The sequence below is a fragment of the Pezoporus wallicus genome, unplaced genomic scaffold (genome assembly GCF_028554395.1).
Source record: "Pezoporus wallicus isolate ANWC-B61680 ecotype Strahan unplaced genomic scaffold, APGP_CSIRO_Pwel_v1 contig_13850, whole genome shotgun sequence".
Lineage (NCBI taxonomy): Eukaryota > Metazoa > Chordata > Aves > Psittaciformes > Psittacidae > Pezoporus > Pezoporus wallicus.
Window position 1 is genome coordinate 389,716 of NW_026635243.1, and position 15,026 is coordinate 404,741.

A 15,026-nucleotide genomic window follows, 5' to 3' on the forward strand; every position below is an offset into this window, starting at 1 on the left:
CGTTTATCGCTCGCTTTAGCGGCAGCGTAACACTCTGTCCGTTGTTAGGAGGTTTTTAGCGTTCGCCTCCTTTCCACCGCGCTAGGGGCGAAGTCGCGGCAGCGCCAGGCCTGAGCCTGCAGCGGGGAGTGAGAGGCGTGGCCACGGCGCGGGGGGGGCGTGGCCTCCGCGTGCGAGGCTATATAAGGGCGCGGCGGGGCCCCGCCCCTTCCAGGTGCAAGATGGCGGCGCTGAGGGCGGTGGGGTCGGCGCTGCTGCGGCCGGGCCGCGGGGCGGAGGCGGCCAGGCTGGGCTACCACAAGAAGGTGAGGGCCGAGGGGCCACAGAGCCCCGGGGCGGGGGGGGATGTACGGGGAGCCAGGGACGGGCCGTTGGCTGACGCGGTGTCCCCGCAGGTGGTGGATCACTACGAGAACCCGCGCAATGTCGGCTCCCTCGACCGCAACGCCAAGAACGTGGGCACCGGCCTGGTGGGCGCCCCGGCGTGTGGAGATGTCATGAAGCTGCAGGTTGGCACCGGGGACGGGGGTACCGAGGGCTGGTGTGGGGTCCAGCTCCGTGCCCTATCCCCTTAGGGGTGCGGCGAGGCTTTGCCCTCCCCTCCCCGCCCTCAAACGTCCCCTGGGGCCCTGCAGGCCCCGTCCGGCTCCCGAGGGCGCTGGGTCAGAGGGGCGTTCTCTGGGGTGCCCGGTGGTGCTGAGCTAGATGCTGAGGTACCATCAACTCTGTCACAGGTGGAAGTGGATGAGAACGGGAGGATCGTGGACGCCCGTTTCAAAACCTTCGGTTGTGGCTCAGCGATTGCATCGAGTTCACTGGCAACCGAGTGGGTCAAAGGGAAAACGGTGAGGAAGTGCCTGCTGGAGGCAGGGGTGACAGCAGGGAAAGCCTTCGGAGCTGCCTGTGTTGGGGCTGTACGAAACAGCGGCTGGGGATCCCAGTACTGACTGCGTGCAGTAGCTTAGGAAGCAGGGACTGGTGACCCTGTCAGTGGCCTGACTTCTAGGGCAGTAGTTGCCTTTTCCAAGAATACCCATTAATCTGCACAGAAGTCATTTATGTCTTACGCAACAAGAGAAACACCCTGATTGCAGGTGCTGGGAGAAAGTGTAATTACAGATCATCTTTAGAGCTCTCTTTCTGTCAGACAAGAAATTCACTTCCCTGTTACGATAGAAGACAAAGAGACTTAAAGCTGCCCATCTGGCACCAGTCTCACACTGGTGTTCTTTGTTTCATTCCCACCACTGGGATGTTCCTTGATTCCAGCATATCTACTGTTACTTGGGATCTTTTCAAGGCCAGGTTGGATGAAGCCTTGGGTGAGATGGTTTAGTGTGAGGCGTCCCTGCCAGTGGCAGGGGGGTTGGAGCTGGATGATCTTAAGGTCCTTTCCAACCCTAACTATTCTGTGATTCTGTGATCTTCTTCCTTGTGGATTCTGTTGGCTTTGAGGTGTTAAAGCATTAAAGCACTCTGAGCAAATGCCTTTGTAGCTGGTGGTCTAGCTTACCTGGCCACTGACCACTCACTGATTGCATTTCAGGTTGATGAAGCATTGAAAATCAAGAACACGGATATTGCTAAAGAGCTCTGCCTTCCTCCTGTCAAACTGCACTGCTCCAGTAAGTAAAGGACCAACTGGTGAGGGTTCAAACACTGGCTTGTGTCTGAGAGGGAAACTGGGGGAATAGAACAAAGGCTTCTGAATGTGGCCATGAGGGAACTTGTGGTTTTGGGGTCATTCTGTGAGCTTTCAGTTCTCTCCCGTCTTGTGGAGCCTGCAGCTCAGCAGACTCATAGCGAACGTTCATGTTCGGGCTGGTGCTGCCTGCAGTGCTGTTCTTACAGCACATTTTGTTTGAAATGCCTTTCTCCTGTTCTTGAAACACTTGTTTTGGTTTTAGTGCTGGCTGAAGATGCCATCAAGGCTGCCTTGGCCGACTACAAGTTGAAGCAGGATTCAAAGAAAGAAGTGTCAGAGAAGAAAGCAAACAACGCCTGAACTGACTGTGAAGCTTGTTCTCGTTCCATTTCCTTTTGCAGTGCAATTACTTTAGATTAGTAGGATCTTGCTCACTACTAAAGCAAGCTGTAAGATACGCACAACTTACGCACAACGTGTCGCTGGAGGTGTGTGGACGGCCACTCTTGTGCTCGCACGATGGAGGTGGGGGGTTCAGCAGCCTCTCTGCTGTCACAGCTCCCTTTGGGGGAGTGAAGAAGGCTGCTCACCCCGGAGGGAAATTCCTCCTGTTCTGGTACTCGAAGGGCTGCACTTTTTCCTTTGGAAGATGTAGAGTTTTCTTAATATTTCACTGGAATTAATGGGAAACGTTGCCTTGGTCTTATTCTTTCTGTAAGAACTGGAGGTCTGTGTGTACAAACACGGGGTGGTTCATCTGCCACAGACTACAGCGGTGTCTGAGTTTCATTTCGCAATCTCAGTGCAAGTTCCTCTTCTCTGGGCTGGCAGGGTCGGTCTGTGCCCTCTGGGAATGCCTTTACATCCCTGCTGAGCTTTCCCAGCCTATTCCCAGTGTCTGAGCTGTCCCCCTGCGAGCACACAGCCTTTGAAAGCTGAAGGATTTGTGGGTTAAACCCTGCTCTGCGTGCTCAGCTCTGCCTTCTGGTGGTGGCTGCTCGTGGTCCAGAGGAGCATTCCCAGAGCTTCCCAAAACAAACAGAAAACACATTTAAAGGCTTTACCTGCTCTGGAGATATTAAAACACCCCAAAACCACCGGCTTAAGGCCACGTTGGACGCAGGGGCTTGGAGCAAGCTGCTCTAGTGGAAGGTGTCCCTGCCCATAGCAGGGGATGGAAGTGGATGAGCTTCAAGGTCCCTTCGACCCTAAACGAGGCTGGAATTTGATAAAATCTTAGCTAAAAACATGGAAAACCACATGTAATAACGAGTAGCTCATTTTGCTGTCTCTGTCCACAGCTTTGTTTCAGTGCAGCACAGGCCAGGGGCTGCTGCTGCTGTGCTTTGGCTCTCACAAGCCTGTCCTTACCTCAGTTCAGCACCACCCCATGGTGGCCTTGTCTCCTGCAGCAGGAATGTGCCTCATTCCCTGGGAACGGTCCTGTGGTTTTCCAGTCCAAAACCAAAAGAAAATGAGGGAAACTTCAGCCACCCACATCCACTTCGGGGCAGAATCAGCTCATTGTGCCTGTGAGAGCCCTGTGACAAAACACACACCCTTCCACAGGGGTTATCCTGATGCTGGGACATCGGGGACATCCCCAGCTGCCCTGTGGGATACAGGGACACAGGAATGTGCTGCTTTGGAGGCAGAAACCCCTCCTTCACCCCACGTTGCCCTCCCTGCTGCAGCCCTGTCCCAGTGCCAAGCGCCGCAGCTCCCCCACCCTTGGCTGTGGGGCAGGAGATAAGAGTTTCCTAGAATCAGCACGTCAGGGGGCAGATACCATGGGTGATAAGAGCTCGTCCCTGGCTCCCAGGGCTTCACCCCACAGCACTGGTGGTGCCTTCCAGGCTCTGGGGGGCACACGTGGGCCACAACCGGCTGCACCCCAGCACCAGTACGATCCAAGGAGAGCCCTGATGGAGCAGAGGCAGGGACTGCGCCTTGGCCGAGCTGCACAAACACACAGGAGAGGAGAATCTGCGTAGGAAAGGTCTTTATTATTAGCTGAAGGGGTTAAGGAGGCAAAGATCCAGCTGGGCTCTGGGCTGTCACAGCGCTGGGGCACTGAGATCAAAGGATGGGTCCTTACCGCTAAATCCTCTCCCTTTAGGTGGGCAAGGATGGCCAAGGTCGCCACAGCCATCAGCAAAGCCAGCCCATGGTGCCCAAGGTCGTGGTGAGTCCCTGCCCTGATCCTTGGGGGTACAGAGGGAGCTGCACAGATCCCCCCCCCACCCCAGCCGTGGTCCCACACCTCCATCCGGAGGGATCAGCTCCTGGATCACATCAGGATGCTTCTAAGTAGTAAAAGAACATTTAGGAGCGAGCTCAAGGTGGGAACGAGCTGGAGCTAGGGGGACGGAAGCCCCTTGGGCAGCTGGAGCAATGGGGCTGATGGAGAAGCACCAGAGACCCCCAGGGCTTTGGAGAGGGGTCAGGAAGGGAGCGGGGACTTCATCGGGGCTTCCTCGAGCCACCACGTACACACGGAGCAGCAAAGCACCACCATGTCCATCGCGTGTCCATGGGGATCCCGGGATCACCCAGGACCGGGTCCCTGCCCTAGTTGCCAGCAGGGGCTGTGGGACCATCCCGGGGTGCATCGGGGGCTCCATCCTCAGCACATGGGGTTTGGGGAGGGGGCTGCTCATCCCTCATCTTCTTGCCTCCTTCCTCTTCCTCCTTATGGGCTGGGCTCTTCTCCCCCTGGCCCCCGTTGGCCAGCGGTGCCTTGGGGGGGGATTTGAGGCTCTGGGCTGCAGCGAGGATGTCTGCCTGCAGCTGCTGCCCACAGTCGAGCTGCTCCTCAGCACCGGGGTCTTTATCAGGCACCTCATTGAAGGCACGGGGTCCCCCCACCTTGTCCCGCTCATCCACGTACTTCTTCTTAGGGAAGGACGAGGGGTAGTACGCGGACGCCTTGTGCTTCTGCCGGACGATGACGGCGGCGCAGATGATGAAGAGGAGGACGAAGGCCAGCGAGCCCACCACCACCACCAGCAGCAGGTACTCCTTGAAGAAGGCCACCAGCCTGTCCAGCACGCCGCGCGGCGCCGAGCTGTTGGTCACCGTGGTCCCCACCACGTCCCCCGCGGTCGGGCCGGTCCCCAGTGTCACGTAGAGGATGGGTGGCGCAGCAGAGACCTCCTCACCATCCCCGCTGCCCCCGGCGTCGGGCAGCACCGCAACGTGCCGGGGTGCTGCCGAGCGGGCCGGGGCCGCCACCACCACCACCAGCAGCAGCAGCATCAGCCACGCACCCATCGCCATGGCCCTGGTGCTCATGCAGCGTCCTGCGGGATGCAGAGGGGAGGGCGACACGTTAACACCCCGATGGAGCAGGACCCACGGAGCACCCATCGCGAGGGACAGGCGCAAGCATCCGAGCCCCGGCTCCGTTGTTCACCCATCGGGATTCCTTTAAGGAACGCAGCCCTCCATCCCAGCCTCCTCTCCCCGCCGCCGAGCAAGGGGCTGCGTTTGTTTTGCAACAGAGCACTACAAAAATAGATGGAAAGCAGCTGAGTTGCATTGCTCAAGCCTGGGGGCCGCTGCCAACAGCCGGCTTCAGACGGCGGCCGGTTAGAGAATTCCTGACGCATGGAGGTTTGCAGTGGAAACTCTGAGGCAGGCGGCGCTGCAGAGGGGCAGCCGCGGTGCAAGAGGCATTTCCCAACGGCTCATCCCAACACAGACCGTTACAAACGATTCCCAGCTGGAGCGTGGCTAAAAATAGGCTGGTGGCAGTTTGATCCCAGTGATGGGATGGGGCTTGGGATCCTCCAGAGCCATTGCAAAGGGGCAGATCTGGAGCTGGGGTGCAGCGAGCAGAGGGGGTCCCTGGCCCGAGCGTCAGGGTGCAGGACAGCTCCATCCCCTCACCGTGCTGGATGGGGCTGGTTCTGCTCTGTGCACATTGTAGGACATGGGATAAGCGTTTCCCGTCCCCACACACAGCCCAAAACGAAGAGCTGGGATGAGCCTGCACCCCATTGGGGTTTGGAAGTGGGGTACAACCATCCCATGGCCACCATGGCACACTCCCAAGGGACGGCAGCGCATTCCGGCTGTGCCACGTCCCGTAATGCCATCGAGCCATTCCTAACCACCCCCCCCAGCTTGGCCCCACAACCTGGTTCCCCAGGACAATGCCCCCTGCCTCAGGCCCCCTAAATCCCAACCACCTCCCGTTTCCCCCAATCCAAGCCCACCAGGAAGGATCCCAGCACTGGGGATCGGCTCCTGGGCTCCTTCCCGGCTGCAGGGTCTGGTTTGTGTTAAACCAGAGCAAACAAGCGGCAGCAGTGGCAGGAGGAGCCCCCGGAACCCCCCCCCCCGGGCTCACTGCAGGCTCTGGGCTCACTGCGGTTACAGCACCAGCACCAAGGGGTTTGGGGGGCCAGGATGAGCCCCTTCATCCTCCCCCATTGCAGAGAGGGGCCCCTCAGCTGCGCTGGGGTCCCGGGAAGGTGAAGGCAGTAACTTGCCGTTAGCAAGATGTTAACAGCCACAGAGGGGCTGCCCAAAGCCCAAATCAGTGCCAAGCACAGGGCCTGTTGCCGCCCCTCCATCCCCATCCCGTCCTCATGCACTCCCAGACCCACAGCACGTCCCTGCCTTCAGCTTGGCCGGGCACAGGCAATTCCCACTTCCCTCTGCTCCCCGAACACTCAGGAAATCCACAGTTCTCACATCGCCCAGACACAGACCCCCCCGAGCCGAGCATCCCAGCGCAGGGACCATGCCCAGCGCTCACCCCAGCTCCCAAAGCACGGAGCATCCCGCACCCTGCTTCCGAGCCACCCCAAGGCTTGTGCTGCCGGTGGGATCTCACCTCGTCCGCAGGCACGGCGCGGGCAGGAGGGAGGGAGCCGAGAGGACGGGGTCTGTCCCGCTCACCTCGCACCCCTCCGGCTGCCTCCGGGATGGAGCCGCCTCCTTCTCCTCCTCCTCCTCCCCTTCCTGTGCTGCCCGGGCCCAGCTTGTTCTCATTAGGGCTGGTTTGGGGAGGGAATGTGGGAGGCCGGGGAGGGGCAGCGGCCCCCGGCCCCCTCCCAGATGAAACCCAGCTGGGGCTGGGGGGGGGGGGCTTCGTGGGCTTTTGCCTTGCAAGTAAAGGGGGGAGCCCCAGTGCCCCCCATCATCCCCACAGCACCGCTGGAAGGGGCCACTTTTAGGGTGCGAGTGGGGATGGGGGTCACAGCCTTGGGGTGGGGGTGTTGCAAAGGTGGTGGTTGCAAAGCCCCATTCCCTGGCCCCCCCAAAATGCCGTTGCTCCCAGTGATGCCATGCTGGGAGCAAGCATGGCCCCCACCTCACTGCCTTTTGCTGTGCTCCTCTACCCCTCATCACCCCAGCACAGAGCTGGATCCATCCCTGCACCCCCAAACCCTGCCTGGGCACGCAGCACCCGAGGTCTGGCAGGGGGGGTTCTGGCTTGGTGTCTTGCTGTCAGTGTGATGTGGGGGCAAACAGGGCTTGGAACCCCCTCCTTGATTCCAGACCCTTTCCTAAACATCCCAGCCTGGAAATGCTCCGGAACAGCCCCCTCGGGGTGCAGGGGGTGCAGAAAACCACCCCATGGGATGGTTCCACGCCGGGGTCCGGCGCTGTCCCCTCTCTGCGCCCCCCACCGTGTCCTCAGGGCTGAAGTTGCTCAAGAGGCTGCAGCCGCGGGGTGACCTCATCCTCCTGCTATTCGCCTCTGTTTGTCCTTGGGGACCGGGGCCGGATCCCCCCGCCATAGCCCCAGCGCCCCGGGACCGCGGGCACGGCGGGGCCGGTCCCCACGGCCGCTGGCACCGGGAGCCGGCGCCAAAGGGAATCGCGGCTCCCAGAAATAACGGCTTCCAACCGCCAGGGCTGGGATCTCGCAGGGAAGGGGGAAAGGAGAGCGGCGGCGGGAGCGGCGCCAGCGGCAGCCGGATGCGCTCCTGCAGCCCGGGTGGCAATGGGGCCGTGATTCCCCCTCTGTGTGTCCAGCGATGCCGGTGCTGGGCTGAGCCTCCTTGCCCAGGGTCCCCATTCCTCCATGTCCACAGAACCCATCCCATCCTGGCCAGTCCCCACCCCTGCTCATCCAGGGTCACTATTATTCCGTGCCCAGGGTCCCCATCACTCCTTGCTCAAGGTCCCTATTCCTCTGTGTCCATGGTCCTCAGTCCTCCTCATCCAGGGTCCCCATCCCACCTCATCCACAGTCCCTATCCCTCCATGTCCAGGGTCCCCATCCCACCTCATCCACAGTCCCTATCCCTCCTTATCCAGGGTCCCCATCCCATCTCATCCATAGTCCCTATCCCTCCATGTCCAGGGTCCCCATCCCATCTCATCCACAGTCCCTATCCCTCCTTATCCAGGGTCCCCATCCCATCTCATCCACAGTCCCTATCCCTCCATGTCCAGGGTCCCCATCCCACCTCATCCACAGTCCCTATCCCTCCATGTCCAGGGTCCCCATCCCACCTCATCCACAGTCCCTATCCCTCCATGTCCAGGGTCCCCATCCCATCTCATCCACAGTCCCTATCCCTCCATATCCAGGGTCCCCATCCCATCTCATCCACAGTCCCTATCCCTCCATGTCCAGGGTCCCCATCCCATCTCATCCACAGTCCCTATCCCTCCATGTCCAGGGTCCTCATCCCACTTTATCCAGGTTTCCCGTCTTTCCTCTTCCAGGATTACTATTCCTTTATGCCCAGGGTTGCCATCCCTCCTTACTCAAGGTCCCTATTCCTCTGTGCCCAGGGTCCTTACTCCTCCGTGCCCAAGGTCCCCGTCCCACCTCATCCAGTGTTCCCATCTTCCCATCTCGAGGGTCCCCGTCCCTCTTTATCCCCGGTTTCCATCTCGCCCTGCCCAGGCTCCCCATCCCTCCTCCTCCATGGTCCCCACCGTCCCCATCCCGGCTCCCGGTCCCTGCCGCGCTGCCCCGGGGCTGTGCCGGTGCCGGAGCCGCGGGGTCACCGGTGCCAGCGCACCCCGACCATTACCGCTGCCGTTTTAGCCTGCGGCGGGCGGGGGCTCTGCCCGTGGCGCTGGGCAGGGCTCGGCCCCGCTCTGTAATTTGGGGCCGCTGGAACGTGGGTCCCGCAGGGCCCGGCCCCGAAACCGGCAATTTGGGACGTCCCAGCCCTGCTCTGCTTCTAATTTGCTTCGCCGGGATGCGCCGTGCCAGGGGGACACCTACAGGGACTGATCCTGCTCCATGCCCAGCCCCGGGTGCCCAGGGACCCGCTGTGACACGGCCCTGGCAGCGAGGTGGCAGCAGATGGCACCTGAGCGGCCTCATCCCCACCTTGGACCGGGGCTGGATGAGCGCGGAGCAATCCCTCTGACACGCACCCATCCGCATCATCGGGATCCAGCAGCCTCATCCCCACCTTGGACCGGGGCTGGATGAGCCCCTGTGGGGGTGAAGCTGGATGATGGGAGCATCCCTTCACCTCTGCGTGACAGCGGTCCCTGTGGGCTCCCATTCCCCAGCCTGCACCATGTGCATGGAGGTTTAAGCACAGAAACCTTTGTGTCCGTTAGAGGCGATCCATGAACTCCTACGGCAGCTTTTGGCACGGCACTGGCACCCACATGGGGAGGGGGGGGTCAGAGCAGGGCGCCCATGGTCAGGATGTCCCATCCGGAACCAGCCACCGGCTGCGGATCCCCCCACCCGCAATGATTCACCATAAACATTTGCATCTGCAGCAGGGTGCGGGGCCGCTCAGCCCCAGATGGATCAAATCCCGGGACAACAGGAATGTAAACAGGGAATGGGGCCGGGGGGTGTGGGATGGCCACCACTGAACGCGGCTTTAGGGGGGCTGCGCACCCAGGGCTCAGCTTGGGGGCACAGCGGGACCTGGAGAGCGTGTGGAGGAGCCTCACTGCTCTGTGTGAGCTGTGAGCATCGAGGGTGGAGGGGAGTGCTCGGGTGGGGATGGGGATGTGGGGATGGGGATGCAGGAATGGGGATGTGGGGATGGGGATGCAGGAATGGGGATGCTGAATCTGGGAAGGCAGAGTGAGGATGCTGAGCCTGGCCACAGCAGGGATGGGATGCGGGGATGGCGACGCTGAGCCAGGATGGGGATGCAGGGATGGGGATACTGAGGCAGCATGGGGATGCAGGAATGGGGGATGCATCCCTTACCAGGACGGGTAGGTATGGGGACACGGGGACACTGAGCCTGGCAGCACAGGGACAGTCCTGGCTGATTTCTCCTCCCTTGGGTGGCTCCCCCAGCACCAGGCACAAGGAAAGGATCAGGTTGGTGGCTCAAGGGGTGACCAACACAGGAGAGGGAGGTGGGACCTGGGAGCAAATCCAAGCCCCACAGCCACCAGGCACCAGCAAGGCAGAGGGACCCTCGGTGGCCACTTTGGCTTCACTCTCCCCATCCCTCCCAGCCACAGGCAGGGCCAGCCCTGGCCAGCACCTCCCTAGGAGGCTGAGAGCCTGTGAGCACCGCTTGCTCATGGGGACGAGCAGCGCACGGAGCCACCGATGAGCAGTGACAGCACCGGAGGCGTCCCCCCCGCCCCGCTGCAGGCGACCGCAGCGCAGGAACACGTTACACCACGACCCCCCCGTCCCCATCCCGTCCTCCCCCCCTGCATTTCCGCCCTGCACCTCCACCCTTTCCGCTCCCACACCGCGGCACGAGGCCGAGCCCCACGCTGGGTCCCCAGGGCCGTGGTCCCCAAGCCCTGGGTCTGCTCCCTGCATGGGGTGGGATGTGGGTTTCACTTCCGCTCCCTGGGGCTGCTGCCGGGGGGAGGAGGATGGAGTAGTGGGATTCCAGCAGGGATGTGGGCAGGATGGGGTCTGTTCCCACAAGGAATAGACCATCAGGTCCAGGCAACGCTTTAATGGGGTCGGCCTCAAGGTCTGGGCTCATCCTGGGGACAGCAGCTCCCCGCCATGCTGGTCCATGTTAAAATAGGATGTTCTGGGATGCAGGGCCCACTCACGGAGCTAAGGATGCTCTGGGATGCAGGACCCGGTCCCACGGCTGAGGATGCTCTGGGATGCAGGACCCGGTCCCACGGCTGAGGATGCTCTGGGATGCAGGACCCAGTCCTGCAGCTGAGGATGCTCTGGGATGCAGGACCCGGTCCCGAGGCTCAGAATGCTCTGGGATGCAGGACCCAGTCCTGCAGCTGAGGATGCTCTGGGATGCAGGACCCGGTCCCGAGGCTCAGGATGCTCTGGGATGCAGGACCCGGTCCCGGGGCTCAGGATGCTCTGGGATGCAGGACCCGGTCCTGCAGCTGAGGATGCTCTGGGATGCAGGACCCGGTCCCGGGGCTCAGGATGCTCTGCGATGCAGGACCCGGTCCCGGGGCTCAGGATGCTCTGCGATGCAGGACCCGGTCCCGAGCCTCAGGATGCTCTGGGACGCAGGACCCGGTCCCGGGGCTCAGGATGCTCTGGGACGCAGGACCCGGTCCCGGGGCTCAGGATGCTCTGGGATGCAGGACCCGGTCCCGGGGCTCAGGATGCTCTGGGATGCAGGACCCGGTCCCGAGGCTCAGGATGCTCTGGGATGCAGGACCCGGTCCCGGGGCTCAGGATGCTCTGGGATGCAGGACCCGGTCCTGCGGCTGAGGATGCTCTGGGATGCAGGACCCGGTCCCGGGGCTCAGGATGCTCTAGGATGCAGGACCCAGTCCTGCAGCTGAGGATGCTCTGGGATGCAGGACCCGGTCCCGGGGCTCAGGATGCTCTGCGATGCAGGACCCGGTCCCGAGGCTCAGGATGCTCTGGGATGCAGGACCCGGTCCCGGGGCTCAGGATGCTCTGCGATGCAGGACCCGGTCCCGAGGCTCAGGCGTGCTCGGGCAGGAAGCTGCTCAGAGTCAGATTGTCGCCATCAGCCTCGGGGCCCCCATCCAGCAGCATCCTCGGGGGCCGGACCAGGGAGGGCCGGGGGCCGTTGGCGGCGCCGTCACCGTCGGGCGTCAGCGAGGGGATGCAGAGCATCTCGGTGTGGCTGAGCCGGCGCCGCGCCGTGCGCGTCCGGCGCCACAGCAGGGCCCCCAGCACCGCCGTGCACACCATGAAGGTGGCGGCCACCAGCGCCAGCAGCAGGACGCTCAGCAGGCACTTGCCCATCACCCCGCTGGGGTCCCAGGGCACCGGCTCCGCCGTGCCCCATGGCTGCGAGTCCCAATGGGTGGGCACAGGGCGGGCTCCGGCTCCCTTGTACCCGGTGGTGGTGGCCCCGAGGGCTGGGGGTGTCGCTGAGCGTGGCCCCGGGGAGGAGCTGCTGTTTGTGCCAATGGGCACCGTCGCCCCCTCGCTGGGTGACACGAGGTGGATGGGGATGGTGGTGATGCCCCTCTCGGGTGCTGCCTGTATGCCCGGCTCTGCTGGCAGCAGCGTGTCAGGCTCAGCGGATTCGGTTTCATCCAAGGGATCGGCTGCGGTTGGCACCACCAGTGCCCAGTGCTGGCTGGCGTTGGTGCTGGGTGCTGCTGGTGATGGTGCGGAGCTCTGCAATGGGTCGTGCTCGGGGGAATCGGTCTCATCCAAGGGATCGGCTGTGGTTGGCATCACCAGTGCCCGGTGCAGGCTGGCGCTGGTGCTGGGTGCTGATGGTGCTGGTGTAGAGCCCATAAGCGGGTTGGGCTCAAGGGAATCGGTCTCGTTGCTGCTGGGCATCGCGGTGGCACCGCGGCCAGGTCCCGGTGCGGAGGCACCGAGCTGCTTCCCGACACCGTCCCTCTTCCCACGGGCGAGCAGCGGGGCCTCATCCTGCACCCCCCAGACCCATCGCACACCCTGGTGCTGAGGTGCGGCCCCGCACGCTCGCAGGGTGCTCAGCACCAGCAGCACCAGCACTGCCGAACACGGCGCCATGGGACCTGCGGGGAAGAGATGGGGAGGTGAAACCGGGTCCTGCTCCGGCGGGAGGATGCTGAGCAGGATTCAGGCTGGAAATGGCCTCAAGGAGGGATTGCCCTTGAGCAAAGCCTCCTCCTCCCCTCCTAGAGAGGGGACTGTGGGTCTGGGGGGGGTGGATGAACCCCAGCCTCTTCCTGCTCCTCCTGCAGGGCTCAGCCCCGGCCCCGTGCTTGCTAAGAAAGCCTTGAGAAGGAAGTGGAGTGTCTGGAAATGGGAAACGAGCCGCGATGGAGGCGCCTGCTGCAGGATGGGGCAGTTGCAGGATGACGCCCGTGCAGAAATGAAACCACGGGGGGGGGGGGGTTCACACAGGGTTTTTGGGGTGCTCCATTGTCCCCTTCCACCGGCCGGGCTGGTGCCGCGTTCCGAGGATGAGGCCACCATGAACCTGTGCATCTGCACCGCGGTTGGAGGGGCAGCAAACCCCCCCCCAACCCCAAATCCCCCCTTACATCCATCAGTCACCAATACCCCCTCTGACAGCAGCATCCCTGCGGTCCTGCACCAACCGCATCCAAACACGGATCAACGCTCCCCTGGCACCGAGCATCCCTGTTAGGCTCCCACATCCCAGAACACCCCCCCTCCCCTCCTGCAAACCCCACTGACCAGCGCTGCACGGAGCACGGCACCCCTGGGACCCACACATACCCCCGAGCCTCTCTGCACCCGCAGCATCCCCAACCCAGCACCTCCCCATTGGCGCTCACCTCTGCCGGGGGCCGCGGTGGGACCCGGAGCTGCGGCTCCAGCGGGAATCACGAGCACCGGAGCAGATCCAGCCCCAGGCTGGGTGATGCCGGGAGCCGAGGGGCGCCGAGGGCACCTCCGCCTGTGCAGGGAGGAGAAGGGGAGGCAGCACGGAAGAGCTGCTGTGGTTTCAGAGCCCTGCGTGGGGAGGACGTCACTCAGGAGCGGGGCCACAAGGACCGGGCCATGTGCAGGGTCCAAGGTGCCCTCTCAGCCCCCAAGGGCTGGGCAGGGCGGTGGGGATGGGGGTGCCCCCCAAAAGGGGTGTTTCACCCCTGCCTCGTGTCCTGGTGCCCACTGGCAGCTCCCCGGATGGCTCAGCCCCACTGGTGGCTTTGGTTGAGCTGGGTGCCGAAAGCAGAAGTGATGCAAACCTGGTGCCAAGGGCTGGCGGCCACCCCGGGCATGGTGTGGGCATGGCCATGGGGGGGGGGAACAGGTCGTGGTGCACCAAGAGGTGACAGAGAGGGACCCCAACACTGGGAAATGGGCTCCACAGTAAGAGGAGGAGGAGGTTGAGGACCTGGCTCAATGCCTTTGTGCCGGGGTCCTCCTCCAAGCACCAGTGATGCTGGGGAGCTCTCGGGGGGCTGCAGGGAGCCTGCAGGTTGCGGCTGTGTCAGGGGCACGTTGTGCTGCACCGGCTGGAGCACCCGCCCTGACTGCAGGCACCGGGGCTGCGGCTGCAGGAAGGATGCTGCAAGAGCACATCCGCTGCTGCGGGGGCCATAAACAACACATGGCCCCCGGCAGGACCACGGGCTGGGCTCACCCCATCCCTGCCGGAAAGGCCCTGGCCAAGGGGGTGGAACACACATGGAAAATAGGGATCAGGTCTGGGGGAGCAGCTGTGAGAGGGCAGAGGGGGGAGCAGCAGCCCTGGGATGGGTGCAGGGTGTGCACGGGTGGCCAGGGAGCATCTCATCTACAGCATCCCTGTCCCATCCCTGGGCAGCAGGGTGGAAGAAACACTGCCGCCCCAAGGGAAGGCTCCAACCTGGATGGGGACCGAGTGATTCCATCCCCAGCTGGAGCTGGCATTGCTGCTGCAGCACTTCCTGTGCCCTTGAAGGGGGTTTCAGCTGGGGAAGACCCATGCTGGTCCTTCCAGAGATTACATCACCCCAGTCTTGGCCAAGACACCCCCAACATCCCTGCCATTAAGTCCATATGGAGCCAACCTCTCGGGTTCACTCACAGGGAAAGCAGCAGCAGCAACTCCTGGTGTGTCCACAGGGATGGGCCCTGGATCCCCTGGGACACAGCGGGTGAGCAGTGGGGCTCCAGAGGACAGTCCCTGCTCAGCCACAAGCCCACGCAGCCGGGTTTCTATGGCTGCAGTTAAGGGGAGCCCCATCACGGGTACGGTTAAACCTACGGCGCGGCGGGGGCAGGACGCAGGGAGGCAAAGAAGCAGCAAAGCAGAGGCAGTTTATAATCAATGACCTTTATCTTTTGAAAATGGAAGCAAAGATTTGGACAGATACTATGGCCGCTCTATAAGAGCGCATCTTTCAGGACTCGGCTGGTTCTCTTCTGGGATATCACGGCTACAAAAAGCTTCAGGCACTGACTCCGGTTGAGCCTGGGTAGGCATCAGGTCCATGAAATAAACCACAAGCTTAGCAACTAAATCCTCTGCCCTCCTCGGACCATCTCCCGCACACCGGCCTCTTGGGGCGCTTCCATCCATGGCTCCAAACACTCATTTCG

At 62.5% G+C, this 15,026-nt stretch overlaps 3 protein-coding genes across 3 annotated transcripts; 1 reads left to right on the forward strand and 2 right to left on the reverse strand.

The window, feature by feature from the left end:
- The first annotated feature begins 150 nt into the window (after positions 1-150).
- ISCU (iron-sulfur cluster assembly enzyme) lies at positions 151-2,102 on the forward strand. The gene is made up of 5 exons (XM_057412817.1): positions 151-305; positions 396-509; positions 735-845; positions 1,547-1,625; positions 1,908-2,102. Exons 1-5 carry the CDS (start codon positions 222-224, stop codon positions 2,003-2,005), a joined length of 486 nt encoding a protein of 161 aa, XP_057268800.1. The 5' UTR covers positions 151-221; the 3' UTR covers positions 2,006-2,102.
- Positions 2,103-4,216: 2,114 nt separating this feature from the next.
- TMEM119 (transmembrane protein 119) lies at positions 4,217-6,631 on the reverse strand. Its single transcript, XM_057412382.1, has 2 exons — positions 6,489-6,631; positions 4,217-4,947 (listed from the first exon to the last, which is right to left on the reverse strand). Exon 2 carries the CDS (start codon positions 4,937-4,939, stop codon positions 4,217-4,219), a length of 723 nt encoding a protein of 240 aa, XP_057268365.1. The 5' UTR covers positions 4,940-4,947; positions 6,489-6,631.
- A 4,449-nt stretch (positions 6,632-11,080) lies between these two features.
- On the reverse strand, positions 11,081-13,367 carry SELPLG (selectin P ligand). Its single transcript, XM_057412389.1, has 2 exons — positions 13,274-13,367; positions 11,081-12,523 (listed from the first exon to the last, which is right to left on the reverse strand). Exon 2 carries the CDS (start codon positions 12,516-12,518, stop codon positions 11,484-11,486), a length of 1,035 nt encoding a protein of 344 aa, XP_057268372.1. The 5' UTR covers positions 12,519-12,523; positions 13,274-13,367; the 3' UTR covers positions 11,081-11,483.
- Between the last annotated feature and the right edge of the window lie 1,659 nt (positions 13,368-15,026).